Source organism: Phlebotomus argentipes, unplaced genomic scaffold (genome assembly GCF_947086385.1).
Source record: "Phlebotomus argentipes unplaced genomic scaffold, Phlebotomus argentipes genome assembly contig_5, whole genome shotgun sequence".
NCBI lineage: Eukaryota > Metazoa > Arthropoda > Insecta > Diptera > Psychodidae > Phlebotomus > Phlebotomus argentipes.
This window is the reverse complement of record NW_026776165.1, coordinates 12022966-12041959: the sequence shown is the minus strand read 5'-3', so window position 1 is coordinate 12041959 and position 18994 is coordinate 12022966. Positions and strand designations below refer to the sequence as shown.

General features: G+C 40.1%; 1 protein-coding gene across 1 annotated transcript; it reads left to right on the top strand.

Moving 5' to 3' along the window:
• The first annotated feature begins 2080 nt into the window (after positions 1-2080).
• On the top strand, positions 2081-2697 carry LOC132255606 (uncharacterized). Its single transcript, XM_059751704.1, has 2 exons — positions 2081-2266; positions 2325-2697. Exons 1-2 carry the CDS (start codon positions 2149-2151, stop codon positions 2573-2575), a joined length of 369 nt encoding a protein of 122 aa, XP_059607687.1. The 5' UTR covers positions 2081-2148; the 3' UTR covers positions 2576-2697.
• Positions 2698-18994: the final 16297 nt, after the last annotated feature.

Sequence of the window (18994 nt, the reverse complement as noted above, 5' to 3'; positions counted from 1 at the left end):
AATTGCTGTTCTCATCATTCCTATAAAGTCTTGTAAAATCATGACAATTCAGAAATATTGAAATGTGCAGAAAAGCCATGCTCGGAGTGTCGTGAAATCAAATAAATCAATGCTAAGTCCTCATTCAATACCATCTTCCGATGTCGCTCTTTTGCCTTCTATTCTTCTCCTTTTTCACCCACTAGAGCTTTTGCTCTTCTCTCGCGTGCTAAGAATGAAAGCGTCTCACAAATGAATCAACAATATGAACCTCAAATTGCAGAATTGAGTAAATATTTCACTCAGTGCGTCTTCGAGCTTCCGAAAGAGCTCCAAATTCGTAACTTCTTATCGGATTTCAGACAGTGTGGAGCTTTTCCCTAAAATGCGATTTGCATTCAAATCAATTCATATCTTGTAAGGAAAATCACGTCTCTGTCGTAGATTCATCCTCTTCAATGATAAAAATTTACAATTTTTCTCATAGACACTTTCTCACGTGGAATTTCCAATATATTTTCCCCCAGTAGAGTGATGAAATGTTTTGACATTTCCCCAGAATTTATCCATCAATTCACCGTGAAAAGACGCGAAAAAGTGCGGAAGAAAAACGTGATTTCACTCACTCACTCACTCTCTCTCTCTCTCTCTTTTAAAAAATTATCATGCAAATGCTGTTTCATGGAAGTTTTTACTATGAAAAAAAAATCAGGTGCATTTCCATCACGATTATTTGGTGGGAGAATATTTGCATATGTTTTTTGGAGCGTGTAAAAAACTTTCCCAACGGAAAAGTCAATAAACCGGCAAAAACAGACAAAAATACTTCGAGTTCTGTCGTATAAATCATCCCAATATAATTATAATGGCAAACAACTGTGGAAATTTATTATTCAAACAACACTTTTGGCTGCGCACAACTCGATAAGCTAATTGATACGATATGTGAATAATTTGGCGATATTGTAATTCATGTGTAATCATTTGCAATTTACACATCACTGAAACTGTCCAGAGACAATAGATTACATATTTGATGCTCATTTCACCGAGGAGGAGGCAGAATAATTTCAACAGTGTCTTCGTGCAGACAAACTCGTAGCTTTTGTTGATTCTCGTAAAAGCTCACTCTTTGTGACAGAATGTGGACAAACCCTTCGACAACAAATTATAAGGACTCTCTGAATTCAGATGCGACATAAAAAGTCCCATCGTCGCGAGAAATTTGCATTCACATCACGCATTCCAATTGCCAGCACATTCGAGCGATAAAATGCAAAGGAAAATTTATAAGCAAACGCCTCTGTATTGAACCATGCAATGAATGAAGATTTTCCCCCATTCGACGCTGTGGCGATGAGGAAAATCACGATTTGCATGTTAGAAAAGGCTCTCCGGGTGGGACAGAAAATTGAGATTTATTGAATTCATCACCATTGCAAATTGTTGATTGTGCAAGTGCAGGAAAGAGGAAATTCAAATTCCAATCTATGGAGATGAGAATGAATAGAATATTGAGTGTCAGGTGAATAAAATAGAAAGCCACAGATCTTCCTTGACTGACAGTCACTCAAAGTGTCCTTTAACACTTGAAGTTTCCAAAACTCGCCTGTCGTCGCGAAACCCTTTTAATTAGGCACCCTATTGGAGGATGGGAGTTATTAATTTAATTGAGATTCCCGTCAAATCTTCCCCACTCCAAGGCACATGCTTTTGATGTCACTTCACCTGAACTTTTTCCCTTTTCACCCTTTCAAAATTGAAGATGAATTTATCAAAGAAGACAAATTTCATTAGGCACCTAATGACATTTTCACTCCTTTATCGCGTCTCGTCTTTCACAGATGCAACTTTCCTCCAATTAAGTATAGTGAATTATCTGCACTTGAACTCAAGTGGAAATTTCCCATGGCGAAAAAGGGGAAGCACGCAGTTTAGGGGAGTTTTAAGGTGAGCGATTCGGCAAATAAAACGATCGTCGCGTCTCTAAGTTTCATCGCACCTTTTCACCTGAAAAACACAACGCGTGTTTGTTTAATTGAGAAAAATAGAAGTGAGACACTTTGTCAATAAACCATGATGAATAAAGGCTTTTCGGTGAATCATTAGAGCGTATAAAAGGCGACGAAAGTCTCAGGCAAAGCATCAGTTTGTGAGAAACACAGGAAAATGAAGCACTTTATCACTCTTGTCGTGATCGTGGCGATTTCTGCTCTGGAGATTCTTGGAGAGCCCAAAGCGTTCTTCAATGTCAAGCCATGGAAATATTCGAGAATTTTCCGTCCTGGTGAGTTTCGTGTTAATCCAAGATAAATTCAATTAACTTCATTTGCAAACACTTTCAGTTCAATTTTGCTACACTGCGGAACTTTGCGACGAGAATCTCTTCGAAGACGCTGAACAAGCTGAGGCGGATTCTCCAGATGATCTGGGCGGGAAGGATGAGAAAGCTAAGGAGGAAGTTCAACAGGAAGCTGAAGAATGTCCTTCAGCAACGATCGTAATGGGTGCTGAAGGAGCGAGCCTGAAGCTCAACGATAAAGTGTGGAAGATGAAAACCTTGAGCATTTCCGATTGCAATGAAATGCAAAATTGAGGAATTCAATTGAAGCCCTAAAATCCCAGCAAAAGTCAGATAAAGACTTTACAGAAAATGCCAAAAAACAGTATTTAAGAAAATTGTGAAGAAAATGTGTAAAAAAAGGAAAATAAAATTGCACTGGGAGAAAAGTTGAATTTTTTTATGAATCCAACCTATCAATATAATCAGGACAATTTCTCCTTATCATCACATCCTGCGGGGTTTCATCGAAATTGCTTTGTGGGTGACAGTTGGGTCACGTTCGTGTGGTCAGAACACAAATGAATCTCACATAAATGCAAATCAGCACCGAAAAACATCAAAGTTCAGGGCGAAAAAAGTTCGTGGCGTTGTTTGAAATTTATGCTCTAATTTGCCAGCGCCAATTGCCGTATTTATTGTGGCGCGGTGGATGTTCAGTCGTGACCCATCGCGCAAAATTGCGATGCATTTGCGGGGGCGGAGCGGTATTGCTGCTGACCGCTGATAATTCCATCAATCACTGTTTGTGCGTGCCATGACTTGGCTGCGGGTGTGGTCTAATTGATTTATGCACGATCGCCACAGTCGCGCAATTGGAACACAGTTTCACAAAACGCGCGCGTACGCCTTGGTCGACTCTCAATTGTGGTGAAATGGTCTGAAAATACACAGCGCACAAATTATATTGATAACGATGGAAAATCATGGGTAGAATTTAGATTATGTTATGATTGAATTTAATCTCCTTTTGCTATAATATTGCACTAAATAGCAAATGATGAGGCAATGATTGTGCAATGGCAGATTTGTCCTCATTACACAACCTCACACACGCGCTGTTTGCCATCCATCGTGACAATATGTTCTGCTCCGGAGTTCCTGGATTTATCTTCCCCACCCTCAAATGCCTGGAGTCCATGAATTTCCCAGGAGTCCCTGTGACGTGGATTACAATCTAAATTACTCGTAATACTCCGTGTAACTGCCAGGAGTTCACAAACGTGGCGGATACCAATGACCTCTCGCCACGATTAGGGCGACGAACTCCGCCGTCAGATGATTAACATGCACGGATTCGCCGTCACGAATCTTCTGGCGCGGGCGAAAGATGTGCCAAATCCACACGTTTCTCCCACTAATCTCGTCACATGCTTCAGCATATGCCACTAAATATTGCATACAGGTGTAAGCCGCTTATATCCCGAAATCGTAACTCAAATAGGATTTGCTCACAGTAATCTCTTGAGTGGACTTTTTCCCCTCTCGTCCACTGGTCGCCATTGAGAGACAAACACGCCACTTGCTAGCAAACTTTTCAACACTCCTCTTCGTGGGTGGGCTAGAAGTGGTGTGGATTTCCTAAAACAACAGATAAACTCTCTATGCGCGCCGTTGCCCTTCTAAAAGTCCTCAAAAGCTCAAGTTTGATGGAAAAGCCCACAAAGTGTTTTGCAATTTAATTGGAAATTTACACTGTACTTCAACATACACACTCAAGCTTTGCTGACCATCACAATACGGCTACACCAGATGGCCAGACAACGTAGGGGTTGAAATTCCCATTCAGAGACAGCTTTAAATTCACCAGGACCTCCTTTATAGTCGAATAATAATTTACACAGGGAAATTGACTCCAAATTACTTTACTTGTGCTCATCGTAAATGTGCCACAACACATAAATCCATCCGCGCTTAATCTCTCCAACATCGATAAATCTTCGTCGCACGGGCTTTTTCACGCGCCCATACCCTACAGTCGTTTCATTATCGAAAGCTCGTCTGTATACTGTGCATAATTAACAATTAAATTTGCTTCGCGTGAGAAAGTGTCAGTCTGGGGGGTGGAAAAAATTCACTTTCATCCGCCTGCAAACTCATAAATCATTGTGATTCATTGGCCCGAATTGGGCCTCACCAGACGTCTCTCACGAGCCACAAATAGCGGAGGATGTTTTGTATCAAACGCAAACGGATGTGAAAATGATAAATGCTCTCTCCGCCGTGTCGGGGAGACACCATGACAAGGCGGAGGGATATGGGGCGCTCCCGCAGGACCGAGGGGCCACGCGAACTCTTCACCCCCGGCCGCACAGTTTCCACTCCGGCAAGGAAGTGTGCTCAGAAGGATGTACAAATTTCATGAATGAGTCCTGATGGAGCGACTAGGGAAAAGTTTTATGAAGCTTGTCGAGCTTCTGCAGTATTTAGGAGTTTTCAATGCCTCAACTTGTATAGTTTCTTATTCGAAATAGTTGCACAGTGAGAGAGAGAGAGAGAGTGCAAGCATTATTGAAAGTTCAAGTAGACATATTTATGTATCTTCACATTGTACAGAACTTTTGTGGCTATTCACATCACTTGCTGAACTAGTTAGTTAGATTTTGAAAGGATTTTCCTGGGCGTGATTAAACTTTGTAAGTCTTGAATTGAATAATGTAGATTGAAAATGCTTGCAAAAACTCTTCACATATGTAAAAAATTTTATTTCATCATTGATATTTATCACATGTAAAATTTATAATTGCATTTAACATGAGGGAAACAAGAAACATAAAAACACGTCTCAATTTTCAATTAAATATACTAATTGTTTTCATTAATAACGAGTGACAAAAAAAGTACAATTTATTTCAGAGAATTACGCAAAAAAGCTCTTTAACTTGAAATGAAAAATGTATGGTAAATGATGAGCTTCATATTGCGCACAGGTATTTAATTTTAAATGGTAATTCTATGACTTTTCCCAAATACAATATATTTTACAGTGCTGGAGGAAAGTCCAATAAGTCTCGTCTTTCGCGAGTTTTCTCTCCTGAAGCAATAAAGAGGGTCATGATTGCTTTTCTGTAAAGTTATCTCAACATGGGAGGCAATCAATTGGATATTTGCAACGTCTTAAGGCGATGGTCCTTTGGAAATTACCTACTGGACCAGAAATTCGTGTGTGTTTGTGTGTGTGCTCTATCAACGCTCCATGCCAGATATTTATTTCTTTACTGAAATACATTATGTAGGGAAATTCGCTGGGAGCTTCTTCTGGCAGAATGGGAGATTGGAAATGAGAAATCAATACATTGAATTTTTCCCTTTGCCTTCCACTTTCTCCCTATTCTCATGGCTCTCTTCAGGCCCACCCACAAATCCGCTTTAGCGTAATGAAAGCCTCCACGAGGCATTCTTAATGAGACAAATCACCCACTTTTCATTTTGATGAAGGCAAAGACCATTTGAATTGTTATCACTTAATGAATTCAATTGATTTGTTGTATTTCTAAACCGTGATATGAAAATCGTTAGGATGTTTTCATGTGACGCTCATGAATATTTCCAAACGGTCCATTCTCGGTCTGCACAGGAAATCCTATGCATGAATGCCTTGGGATTTTGATGGCTCAAGTGGGAAATTCCTGATGAATATGGATGCAATGCTTGGAGTGTTTCTCATGGCTCAGCGGGACAGCGTCGTAATGATGATGTTCATGATGCTAAAGACAGAAGAGAATGAAAAACTCCATCCGTTTGATCACCATTTTCCTGTCAAGATATACACCATCGGAAAGGATGTGAAAAGCAGGTCGAGAAAGAAGCACAAAATGAGATTCTCTTTCCACACAAACACAACTTTTCCCACACAGTGTGAAGAAGCTTCAATTTGGCATGGAACTCAAGGTGACGAGTCTTTTGTGTCTGTTGCTGATTCAGAAGCCAAGAAGTGCCAACAAGGTGAGAATGTCTTGTCGCCTCCGCCCACTTTCTGGAATTGCTTCCATCAGCGAATGCCACACAATCACCCATCGACAAGGTGGGCAAAAACTTTGTCCAACAGTGGATCAATCTTGTGACGAATGGACACTGAGAATCCCCAACAATGGGACTGAGAGAGAGAAAAAAAAATCCTAGCTTTCCACATAAATTGCTTAAGGTCCTGACGGTTGATTATGACTAAAAACTCCACCCACTTTCCTTTCTGCATTCCCTATAGTGAGCAGTAATTGCATACTTTTGCATCCGGTGTTCCCTGATGCTGAAGAATATCTCAAGGAGGAATCCCTTGCCTTTTACCCATTTTTCCCAGCAATTTTCCGTCTCTCTGGTCGGTTTCAATGAGAATTTATTGATATGCCATGCGAGAATGCAAATGATGATGTCGCAGATATTTTCCAACCTTCAGGCGGAGAGAATTTGCCAATATAATTGCAATAAATGGCCATGAGAGAGCAGAAATTTCTCTGCAAATTCTGCACCATCAGCTCGAAGAACATGAGAGAGTTTGCGGTTCGGGAAAATGAAGAAATTTCCTTCAATCATCTTCATTTGCTCACCCATGGTTGAATTATGCTCTAATTGCTACCAAAGTCAATGTTGGGCCCGCAAATTGGTCGATGTCGAAGCTTTTCTCGGCAAGGTGGAAATGGCGAAAAGTTTCCATTGTGGAAACTTTCAGCACAATTTGAATTTTGCATCCCCGGAAACGGGATATCAATGGTTTGAAGTCACATTTTGGAAAGAAATAAGACATTTCTGCTTCAATGATTCTCTGCATAACTTATGTGCCTCATCAATTCGGAAGTTTCCTACCACATCCTCAGTATACTTCATCAAGGAGTTTACCATAATTTAATCTCTATTGCAATTTGTCTGATAGTTTGCTGATGGCGGTGGAAACATTGAAAATTATACTGAGCATCAAATTAAGAAAACTGCAATTTCAATAAGAAAGTTGCGTGATGATGTGTAGATATTATACATTATGTGCTTTAAACTAGAAGAGAGTAAATTTGGGAGCAGTACAAAGAATTAAATTACAATTTTAATAATTCAACTATTATAAAATTTAATTTCTGCATTGTTCCCTCTTTAAACCCACCCAGAAATTTTCAGCCATATTATAACCCTTTAAACTCACATTAAATGACACCCTGAGAGCTGAGGTAAAATATTTGTTTTAGTCTCTTCACTTTGGTGTCTCCAGTCTCTGCACGGATATTCTATTTCACAGGTTTCACATTGGCAAATAACGAATAGTTTCCTGTAAAAACACCGAGATTGTCTAAAGAGAGGTGAAATCACAGAGAGAAGAAGCTCAATATCAAAGTGAAACACATGTTGAGCGATCCCAACCCAGTCCATTCACTGAACTTTGATATGCATTTTCATTTTTGCCTCGCACTCTCGGCCAAATTGAAGGGGATGGCGATGCTATGTGATCGATTTTGGCACCAGTCCACGCGACTCAAAGCCCTGGGGGACGAAGGATGCATTTGTAGGGGGTGTGAGGCGTAATGGAGCTTTTATGGAGCTTTTTCTATCGATAAACTGCGCACAAAAAATCCCGGCATTCGATCGATTGGTGAATATAAAGAACTTTACACGGGAATTCTTATGGCTCTCGAGCTTCGCGGCTTTACTGATAGCTGTCAAAGGATGCAGTTAAGTAAATTAAAGCAGTCTGAGAGAGCTTTGTGCTGCATAAAATATTCCCACTGTACGTCGGCTTTAATTGGGGCCAACTGAAGCTTCTGCGGTGAGCTTCATCTGGATACATAGATATGTTCGGAATTTTGCACAAAAGCCCCAGAGTTGAAAATTAATCTCTGAGCACAGCATACACAGTTGTCCCCCCCTCCCTCCATCCAGAAAACCATCTGAAGAGCGAAACAATCATACCCAGAATGATCAACGAGGGTGAAAATTGCAGCACTTTAATGGACAACTTTCAAGTGGAGAAATGACTGGAGATGAAAATGTAAATTGAGGCATTTCGCCTTGTCTATGCTTCCATCAGCAGTCGCTCTCTGTCTGGGGTTTCCTCAAATTCACCCATTTTCCTCGTTGATTGATAGATGAATTAATTCCTCTCATTTCCCCATAAGATAATCGCAGCCATAATTGGCTCATCAGTGCAGAGAAATCCAATGTGATGTATTTTCATGAGAATGCAGAAAGTAATTTCATGACTGTTACATTTTCCAACGCCGGATGAGGTGAATTTTGTGGGCTGGGGCAGTCTCTTCTGGCAGGTGAAATGCCCCGAAAGCAGGTCAGACGCCATACAAAAAGACCATATATAGCATTGAATTTCAGTCTTCAGGGGATTTTGTGGCAATAGATGGCAAAATCTGTAATCGATACAATGGATTCAAAGTTGGGATAATAGCATATTTTGGGATGGTCTGGCATCATGACAAAAGGGATTGGAAAGCATAAATTACAGAGGTATGTCCTGAATGTGTTGAGTTTCCCTCAGCTTTTGAGAGAGTGTCCGACAATGTGAATGTCTGAAATTCCCTCATTGAAACACTTCAGAAAGCCCCAGGATTTACGTGTTTAGCTTTACGTTCGATTGCACTTTATTCTTATGGATTGTATGCATGAAAGCATTCATGAAAGTTTACCAATTTGATTTATTGGCAATTTCGTGTCATTCACACCTTTAATTATTCAGGAAAATTCTTCCCTGACTTCATTGTGAATCCTCATCGATTTTCCAGGATGATGGAATTCCTAATGTATATTTTCCGCACATAATTTTAAGCCGAGGATTTCCCATAAAATTTTCACTCCAGTGACTCCATGTCTAAGCTAATTATTTTGGAAATTCTCTTGAAAATGCTGGCAGAGTTTAGCAGGAACTCTGGCAGTGCCATAATTGAAATTTGCCAACAATGAGTGGAATGCGGATGAGCTTCGTTCCTCCAGGAAGTGATCCGTGCAGTCAGGATGATTGTGAGGGCAGCAATAGATATCTATGCAATCTTTCACACCGCCCGCAAGAGGATGGATATAATATTTTTCCGCTCCGCTAGCCCGTAAATTTTCTATAATAATATTCTGGCATGTTAACTCCCACGACGCATAAATCATGCATTATGGATGTCCCGCGGCCGCCACTGTGGCCGGCTGGCAAACAATTAGTATGCAGCCAGTGACCGGCTCCAGCGTCACGTCCGGGACGAGCGATGTAAGCAAGTAATCTAATTAAAAGTGGCCCCATTTCATCTCTCCAGGATGCAACGTGTCCTAAACTCGTGGCCCGGATGCGGAACTTGAAGATATGAGCAAATAATTGTCAGAACGACAGAGTGCCGCAATTAACCAGGAAGTTTTTTCCTCTCTCTTTTCCTATTGTCACAAAGCTTATGCGGATGAGTTGTGTGCAGAATAACATGGCAAGAGCAGAGTGAATTTGACACAAATTTCAAGTGAAGTGAGAAAGTCAATATTGTAATCATTTGAGTATTTAATCAACGCCGCAACTCCGCTTCCCAACTAATTTTCTAATGGTTTTCAATCCGCGTGTATCCAATCCGGTCACTTTGAAAGCAATTTGAACTATTTGCGTGTTTGCAAATGGAAATTTTATAGTGATTTGCCCTCGACATCACGAAAGTCAGTCTATTGATCGAGATTTACTTTCTCCTTTACTTTCACAACAACTTAACGAGGAAAAATTTATTTATATTATATTCTAGAATCTGGATAGAATTATTCCTTGTTCACTATTTAAAATATGAACTGAAATACATTAAAATAGTAATGACAGTTGTCTAAGTTATTCATAGCTTGATTTATTCATGGTTTCAGACAGAAATAATTAATTTTCAAAAGTGAGAGAAGATATTTATCAAAATACTTCAAAATGATGGAACAGCAAACGTTGCTCTATGTCCCGAAAATGCAGCATTCCAGCTGTGAAAGAACCTTTTAGCCCATGAAAAACCAACAGATCAGCTTTTGAAAGCTCTACATGGGGCAATTTACAACTTTTCACTCGCGATTCGGACAGTAAAAAAGGAGTATAAATTCCATCCTTTTGGTGCAATTCTCTGCATTTCACTCCCACAAACGCGAGATGAGAAGTCATGAATAAATGTGAAAGCTCTGCACACACATATATTGCCCTAGAGCGGGAAAAAGCTCCGAGTTCGAGATGAAGTGATGCAGACGTGAGTCCGTAATTCGGCCAGACATCTCGTCAGTGTTGCAAAATTCAGCAAAAGTCATTTCGCGCGGAAAAAAAGCATCCACTCGGCGTTTTTTTCGTGAAGGCATTTTCTCATCACTTGACACCCACAGAGGAAACCGTCATTTTCACCTTCAAAACAGTTACCGTGGAAATGAAATTGGGTGAAAAATTGCACTGCACAGAGCCATTATAATTATGCTGTTCTGGGTTATGAACAGAGTGAAATGCAAACCACATGATTGATGAGAATGGTTTGTGCTATGCGCATACTTCCGTATTTGAATGCATATCAAAAAGCTCACGTTGCTTTGCCGGGTGGAAAATCTATCGGGGAGAATTATTGAATAAATTCATAATATATATGTAAACAGTTTGAATTTTGGGAATTAAAGCAGCCCTTTAATATTTATTTAATGGATATATTTTCAAATATCTCCACTAAAGCAACCCGGAGGAAAGTTTTCCACGACACTGCGCGCTTTATCATGGGATGAAAAGTTCAACCATCAACTTGAAGTCATGGCTTCTGTAATTTTTCCGGGTGAAAAATGTGGAGAAATATCGCAGTAATGCTGATACGAGAAATCAAATGTCCAGAAAGTCCACAAGTGAGAGCTATTTGGTCGCGTGCCATGAAGATGTACATATAATTTCTCCAGATCTGACAATCAAGTAGACACAGAGACTGTGGCTGTTGTTTTCCCGCATTTGCCATGGCATTTAGTATTGCACTGACACGGAAAATTCTTGGAAGAATCCAGGAGGAAAAAGCCAGTTATTAAGTGGGATTTTCCAAAGTGGATTCAACGCGAAGTGCAAGTCAAGCTGAGAGAAATGTATAAAGCGCTTCTTGAGAAAATAGACTCACTCTTTTGCAATTTTTATGGTGTTTCCTAAATTGAAGAGCATAAGAGCATGAGAGCTCAACTCTGTAAAGTTATACGTCTCAGTGCAGATGTCCCACAAATTTTCACCTCTTCTCACCAGCCCTTAAAATCGATCCCAAACTGCCGATTGAGGGATTAACCCGGCAAATTTGCTGGGGAGCCACTAAATTGCGAATTAATCCCCTTGAGCCTGCATCTGTCGCCCAGAAGCCGGGTTTCTTCCGGGTTTAATTGGATTTTGATGTCGTCAAATCGCACGCTCGCAGTGCACACACGTGAAGAGACGTGCATGATTTTGGCCCCTGATAATGATAGGGAAGACGCCTGACAATGAGCGATTGCTCACGTGAGAAACTTGCCACCGCGTCATGCAAATTGATTAAATTGTGAGAAAATGATCCTCAACGCTTTCACACGGCATTTTCCAGCGCTTTCGCCAACTCAGTGAAGGAGAAGTGCTTTTAGAGAGCATTATAGAGTTGATGGACTTACAGATTAATCATAAAGATGAATGTGTTTCACTTGAGAATGTCTACAATTGCTTGATTATTTCACAGTAGATGTTAGTATATTATTTTCTGATATCATTCTCTTTATAGATTTACTGCAATATTAAAATCTTCAATCTTCTATCATCTCAAGTTAAAAATAAGTTGAGATTCTCAACTTATTTTTCTCGCTTATCTTGGAGGAACATCCTGTGAAGAGTCATCTCGGGGGTCGATGAAAAATGTGCTAGCGTAGAAATTCAACCCTATTATTTGTCTTTAAGGCGTTTTTCCCACTGGGAAATTATTGACATTGCCTTCATTTTATCTTCTGAGAAATGCTTTTCACGCGAAAGGTAAAATTCCAACGTCATCCATGCCAGGAAATTGAGCTCTTGCACTCGCAGACAGAGAATTTTCAATATCCAGTCGAGAGATGGAAGTCAATTTGGTGAACCGTGAATTTTCAGATGCACTTCAATTTCAGTCAATCTCAATTTTCTCGCAAAAATTCATCTTGACACCTCGTGAATCACCCAGTTTCTGTTAAGTGGATGCCACAGTGGAAATATCGTGATATAGTATCTGACAAATACAGAACTATGAAACTTTCTTCTCATTTGTATTGAAGAGAAATCAAATACATCAAATTGGCATCATGTTTCGCTATGCCTCTTATTCTCCTTCACTTCCTTCCGCCCATTTCGCCTTTCCTCTCATATTTCCCCATGAGTGCAAAATTAGAGAGAAAGTCACCCCGAGAAATCATTTTCAGTATATTTCCCACACTTTCTATCAGGAAAAAAAGAAAGAATGAATGCGTGGCAATACAACAGTGGAAGGGAGAAAAAACCGGAAATTTTGCATGAATCGATTTTTCTTGCCTTTCTCGCACCATTTCGCAATTTTCTCCCAGTTTCGCAATTTCCCTTAGAGATTCCTTTTGGGCCTGCCAAATGTATTCCTTTAATGGATTGTAGAGGTTTTTCCTGGCCCAAGAAATATGTGCTTTCAGCCAATTGAATCATTGACCAAGAAATTGGGGAAATTGACGAGAACCATAGAGTGAAAAGATTCTCCGGGAAATTCATGGGAGAATCACATTAAAGGATTTCAAAATTCCATCGTACAAATTCGCCTTTTCATTGCACACAAATTTCATTATATATCTTATCCTCTTCCCAGAGAAAAAAAAGGAAGCAAGAAGGAATTGGGAGGATCTTCAGTAAAATTCGAGAGAGAAAAGCCAAATGGCTTGATAGATTTGAGAGAAATCAATATAATTTTACCATTTTTCAACAATTTTATATTGTCTATTTTGCCAAGAAGGAAATGAATTTATCTCTTGGTATAAATCAAATGAATGTGTCACACTTCCCAATGCAAGATTGCGGGCATCTCCAAATTGGGGACACTCTTTCTTCTTCGATCTGTTTCTCCATTGTCCCAAAAATCCAATTCGAAATTCATAATGATGAATTATTGGTTGTTTTGTCAGTTGTCGCTTCTGGAGAGTGTCCAAATTGCATTATTTACGACAATCCGTGGGCAGAGAAACCCCTTCCAGGGATACTTTCAAGGCTCTGCCAATGATTTATATGCCTTTCCTCGGCGTTCAGCTGGGGTTAATCACTCCGGCAGAGCAGATGTTGTAGAAATCAGCTCAATCAAATTAATTGGCTCGCCAGGGAGAAGAAAAAAAGGAGTGGAAAGAAGGAGCTTCAATGGATTTCCCGTAAGAGAGTGGAGCGAGTACGAAAGAGAAGGAGTTTGATGGAAGTCATTGAAGAAGTGTCATAATTATCTGGCTCACTGATTAAATGGCTAATGTTCCTCCAGATTTCACCACAGCATGTCGCCTAGGGGTGTGAATGTTTCGTGAAAAATTCGAAAACTTCTTCAAGCCCCAGAGACAATTAAGTGATCACAGAATGTGTGATCATTTCTCTTGATTCTCAGAATTTATTTATTGCGTTTTTTTTTTTACCTCTAAATGAACTCTAAATGCTCCTCAACCCTTCCATCCTAATCATCTTCTTAGCGCCTCGAGGCAGCGAAGTTGGGCCACAAAGAGCCTCATTGCGCCAATATTCCCACCCCCTTTTTCGCCTATCGTGGAAAATTGTGGGCCGGCGATAACCCCATGCTGAACTCCCTACAATTTCATACACGAGGGAGTCTCACGCCTTATCTGCACTCGCGATGGAAATTATGATACGGCACAAAATACCAGAAGCTTCAGACTAGGCATCGTCGTTAAAATAGACGAGCACCCGCGAAAGCTCCCCTGCACAAAAGCTCACAACACTCGACGCATATTTTGATGGCATTTTATGGACTCTATGGGTTTATGAAGTCAAATCCGACCTCTTGCCACATATAAATACCTGCGAAGCGAGATTTTTCCCGCATCCGAGAATGTGCAGGGAATTTCGATTATGGATTTTTCGCTATCAAATGCACAGCTCGCGAAGGGAAAATGGTACAGGATTTCTTCAAGGGTTTTTTTGTTAGGGCAATTACAGTTTAGGCAGTTTTCAGTTGAGTGTTGAGAAATTCTATGAGCTTTTCAATTATTTGTAGACCAAAATGAATTTAAAAAAAAACCCACAATCAAAAGATCTTTTTATTACTAATCTTTTTACCATATTTACATAAAAAAAATTAATAAGACAAGAATTTCTCTAGAAAGAAAACACCATTAAGGTGAGGAGAAACTCATTTCCGCCAGCTTTTAAGGGACAATCTCAGATATGATTGTACGACATTGCCATAAATTAATATCATAAGGAAGAGAGTAAGGAAAAATGCAAATTAATTCATTTGAGCTGCTCCTTGAGCAACCCATCTCATCCACATGATCTCATTTTCTTAATTTCCGCAATTAAAGTGAAAAACGACTAACGACAAGCGCAAGACATCCTTGTGTTGTGCAATATTTTTTCTCTCAAGTCTCGCCCATTATGTTTTTTTTCTTTCTCTCCAAATATCGCTCATTTTGCTGGCCAGGCATTATTTTCCACCATTATCAACCACGTGGGATGAGAAGCTGTGTGTGTGTGTATTTGTGTTGGCTGTGAGGCAGAAATTCGCGCACGCAAAATAATCCTGAGAGGATAACAATGCACGGAATTTAGGGGGTGAACAAAGGGGAAGTTTTGTCAGCTGAAAAATGACACTGAAGAAAATATTTAAATGGGATTTTTTTTTGCTGGTACTGCACGGGTCATTTAGAAAGGACAGAGGCTTACGGAAAATGTTTACTTTATCAGAGCAGGAGTTAGAGTACAAAAAAAACAGAAATTCCCGCTAAATTACCCAGCGAGGACTTTGCGAAAACTCCCACGTGAATTTAGTGGTTTTCCACTGGGAAGGTGAGAGTCGAATAGGAGTCCTGATTTTACGCTTTTTTGCACTGGGGCGCTTATTAAAGCTGCCCGAGAGCTCTTGTTGGGCTCTCTGTGCTAAATTTCCAACCACGTGTTTCCAATTTTCGCGCCCAGAAAAGGCAGGAAAGCGTGCATTGTCAGTGGGTGAGCATTTCACCACCGGAAATATGCACAATAGCGGTTGGTGGTAAATTTAATTGTAGTGCAGAAGTCTTCTTCATCCCTAGTCGCAATCCATGGGGTGATATTTGCGGTGGTGGAACGAGCAAAAAGTAGTCGCCAGGGCGTCTTTTTGCACATCCCAGGACAGTGTCGGTGGCGTTAGGGAAAAAATGCGACTAAAGAATGGTCAGAAAGGCTGAGACAAAAGTAATTTGCGACGGAAGGACAATGACACAAATGCTCCTGCACATTTTTCATATTTCACTTTGTATGCGCTCTTTCCACTACATATCCTGGCTGAGGATAATTAAATGTTTGTCTCTTAATTGCTTTTTTTGCACCGCTTCTACAAATGAATAAGCGAATCTTTTTATGTTTGCATTGAATTAATGATTGAATCGAGGAATTTGCAAAGTTTTCTGCACATTCGTAAATTACACGTTTAATTGATATTTCTGTTTGTGAATGTTTCAATGTGAGTTTTCGTAGAAGAAATTTCAATTAACACAGGGAGAAAGGGATTTTTAGAATCATTCACAAAAGTGCTGAATTCACAGAGAAATTAATGAGAAAGTTCAGAGCATTTCTTTACCAGAAATTGCAAGCTTGGTGTTAAGTTTATTCTCAACATTAACCCAAAGTAAAATTTCAACAATTCACTACATGTTAAATCTTAAGCTGCGAAAAGGTGTTTGGTTAAATTTTCATTGTGTGACTTTGAAAGCTCATCTCCGAAACTTTCCACGGGATTGACAATGAATCTCGCAGGAGTGGTGAAAAGTTACTCCAACGGCGAAGGGATTAAAGTGTCACTGGGGATTTGGGAGCACGTGCCATTCGTGCTGGAACTGCCCTAAGAATCATCCAATTTGCCAGTGTGAGCAATAAATGCGAGAGAGAGTGGAGGTCGTTGTAAAAACTTTCCCAATAACACATTCATTTCCATGGCGGAAACGGCGGCGGGAGTGTCTCTCTTGGGGACGACGGGGACGTTTCACGCAATATGCAAAGCTCTAAAAAGCTCACGCCCATGCCTTCCGCCTTTGCCATGGCGGAAATCCTTTCAGTTTCTGCAAATGATCCATAGAAATTGAATATAATGGGCCCACTTTGGGCCCGGAGGGATAAAGCTGTTGAGGATGCGGCATCTTGTAGCAAATCCATCCTCGGGAGTCAGTGCTTCATGGTGTGGAAAAAAGACAAACGCCGAGGCTCATGGGTAAATGCGTAAAATATTTTCCGCAATGCGACAATTAACCGCCTTTTCCTCGGGAGTAATTTAGGTCTCAGGGATTAGGTTGGGAGCTCAAGGGATTTTTTCCCTAAATTACTCTCTCTCTCTCTCTCTTTCTCTCTCTTTCACTCTCTCTCTCGCTCTCTCGCCGAAAGTTGCACAATGGAAATTCACATTTTATTGTTTTCATACCACCCCAAAAGAACTCCCCAACTTCTTGTCACCATTTGCGGATCTCACACAGACTCCCTATGGCTTGTGTGGTGTGGAGGGTAATTTTTGGTGGCGGAAATTTCACTTAATCAGCAGACAAAAATCTGCAGACGAAAATATCTGTGGGCTCATAAAATGGGGATTTTCTCCAACCCACGCTAAAATGGCTAAAAATATAATTTGCTCTCTTGCCAATTGTCGCACGGGATTCACTTCAATTTATGCAAAGAAATTTCACACGAACCATTTCAACTGCTGTGATTGCCTGTCTCAGATAAAAATAGGCGAAATTATGTATTTAGGCGCAGAAAGTTTTGGCGGGAGGAAAGGATGTCAAAGTGAAAGCATGGTGTATTTGTTACAAGATACACGAGATTAACACATGGGTTAAGGTTCTTCATTACCTTGAAATCCAATGCTATGTCAAGTTATCAGCGTGTTTTGTGGGAAATTCACTTTATATTTTCCAACTATAACCAACAAATTACAAAGGATTACCAGCAAAAGCCGAAACTGTGACTTAAGCTCTTCGCTTGGCGACTGTTAATCAATTTTGACATGGAACCACCCATGAGAGCATCTGCGCTGCATCTTGGCAAATATAGTGTCACAGATTTCACTTCACACATGCTGAGGGTGAGATTATGGAGTCCTCAAATCCTCTGTGCAAACAGCTCTTTGATAGCACTACCCGTAAGCTCTTAAAGTTTCAACGACATGCTCGCAAATGAAGAGAAGGACCTCTTGCCACAACTTTCCATCGAGATTTATTGCCTTGCTCACGATATAATAAACTTGTCTCACGAGACTTATCTCTCTTTTGATACATTGCACACAGTTTTTTATGGATTCTCGCCACGCGGGAATGGGAAAAGCCCGGAGATAATATACTGAATTTTCAATTTGGGGAAATTCACTTGAAGGAATTTCGTGCAACCGCATCGTGAATTGCTTTGAAACAACTCCTGTTGCCCATTAATTTCTTGGTGGAGATTTATTTGAATAGGATTACGTGTGGGAAGATTTAACCGCCACTCCGCATTGCGATCAATAAACTTTTGATGGGCCTTAATATTTGGGAACTGAAAATGGAATTGATGTAAATTTCTGCCTAAATTATGGGATGAATTTTATTGAGCCCACCTCATTTGGTGGTCATAAAAAAGTGAAAGGAAACATTTTTCAGTAATAAAAGTCAACAGATTGCAGTGAAGGAGAATTTTCTTGGGGCGGGAATGGATTTTGCCGTCAAACTCCTTTATGAGATTTCAGTCTGGCAAATATTTGGCCAGTGATAAAAATCACACAAAAGCTTCTTCTGCACTAAGACCCATTTACTGGGGGTTGAAAAATTGCAAATTGTCCTTCGGCAGTGATTCTGAAGTATTTCACATGATGTGAAACGAGAAATTGCAGCAGCAGGAAACCCATTTTCTCTGCAGAAACATCGCACTAAACCATGTCAAACACCATCATTAAGTCTTCTCCACGAGCATTTTCCCATTCAACACTGGGGGTGGAGATGCGAAGGGAGCAGAGCAATATTATGACTCCCTCAAAATAACCTGACAACTGCTGCAATTTTCTCGTGAAATGAATTGAATCTTTGCTTAAATTGGCTAACATAAAATCTATTCAATTACAGTTGTTGCCTTTCTGGCAATATAACAGCTGTTCTTCGTGTTTCCGTTCTGTTGTAATGTTTATAGTCATATTTAAGGTTAAATATTCCGCTTCAATACTGGGGCAAAGTTCAAAAATTTCCCCTTCATTATAACTAACTTTATGTATAAAATGCTCTCGTTTGAAACCTGGATCAATTTCCTGGAATTGATTCCAATTAGAAAAGGTAAATAATATGAGGAAGAGTCATGATATTATTTCAAAAGTTCGCCAGAGGCTCTTCTCCGCTACATTATGAAATTGAATATCATCGTATTATAGCAGAACAACGTCATTTCCTTCAGCGAAGGCAAAGAAAAAAAAATTCCATTTGATTGGCTCTTAATGAAGAGCAGCACAGCAATAAGTTCATCCTGTGCCCTATTTAGCATGCAATTGAACTTACACATAGTGGAGCTTTAGGTAAATTTCCACCCTTTGACAATCTGCG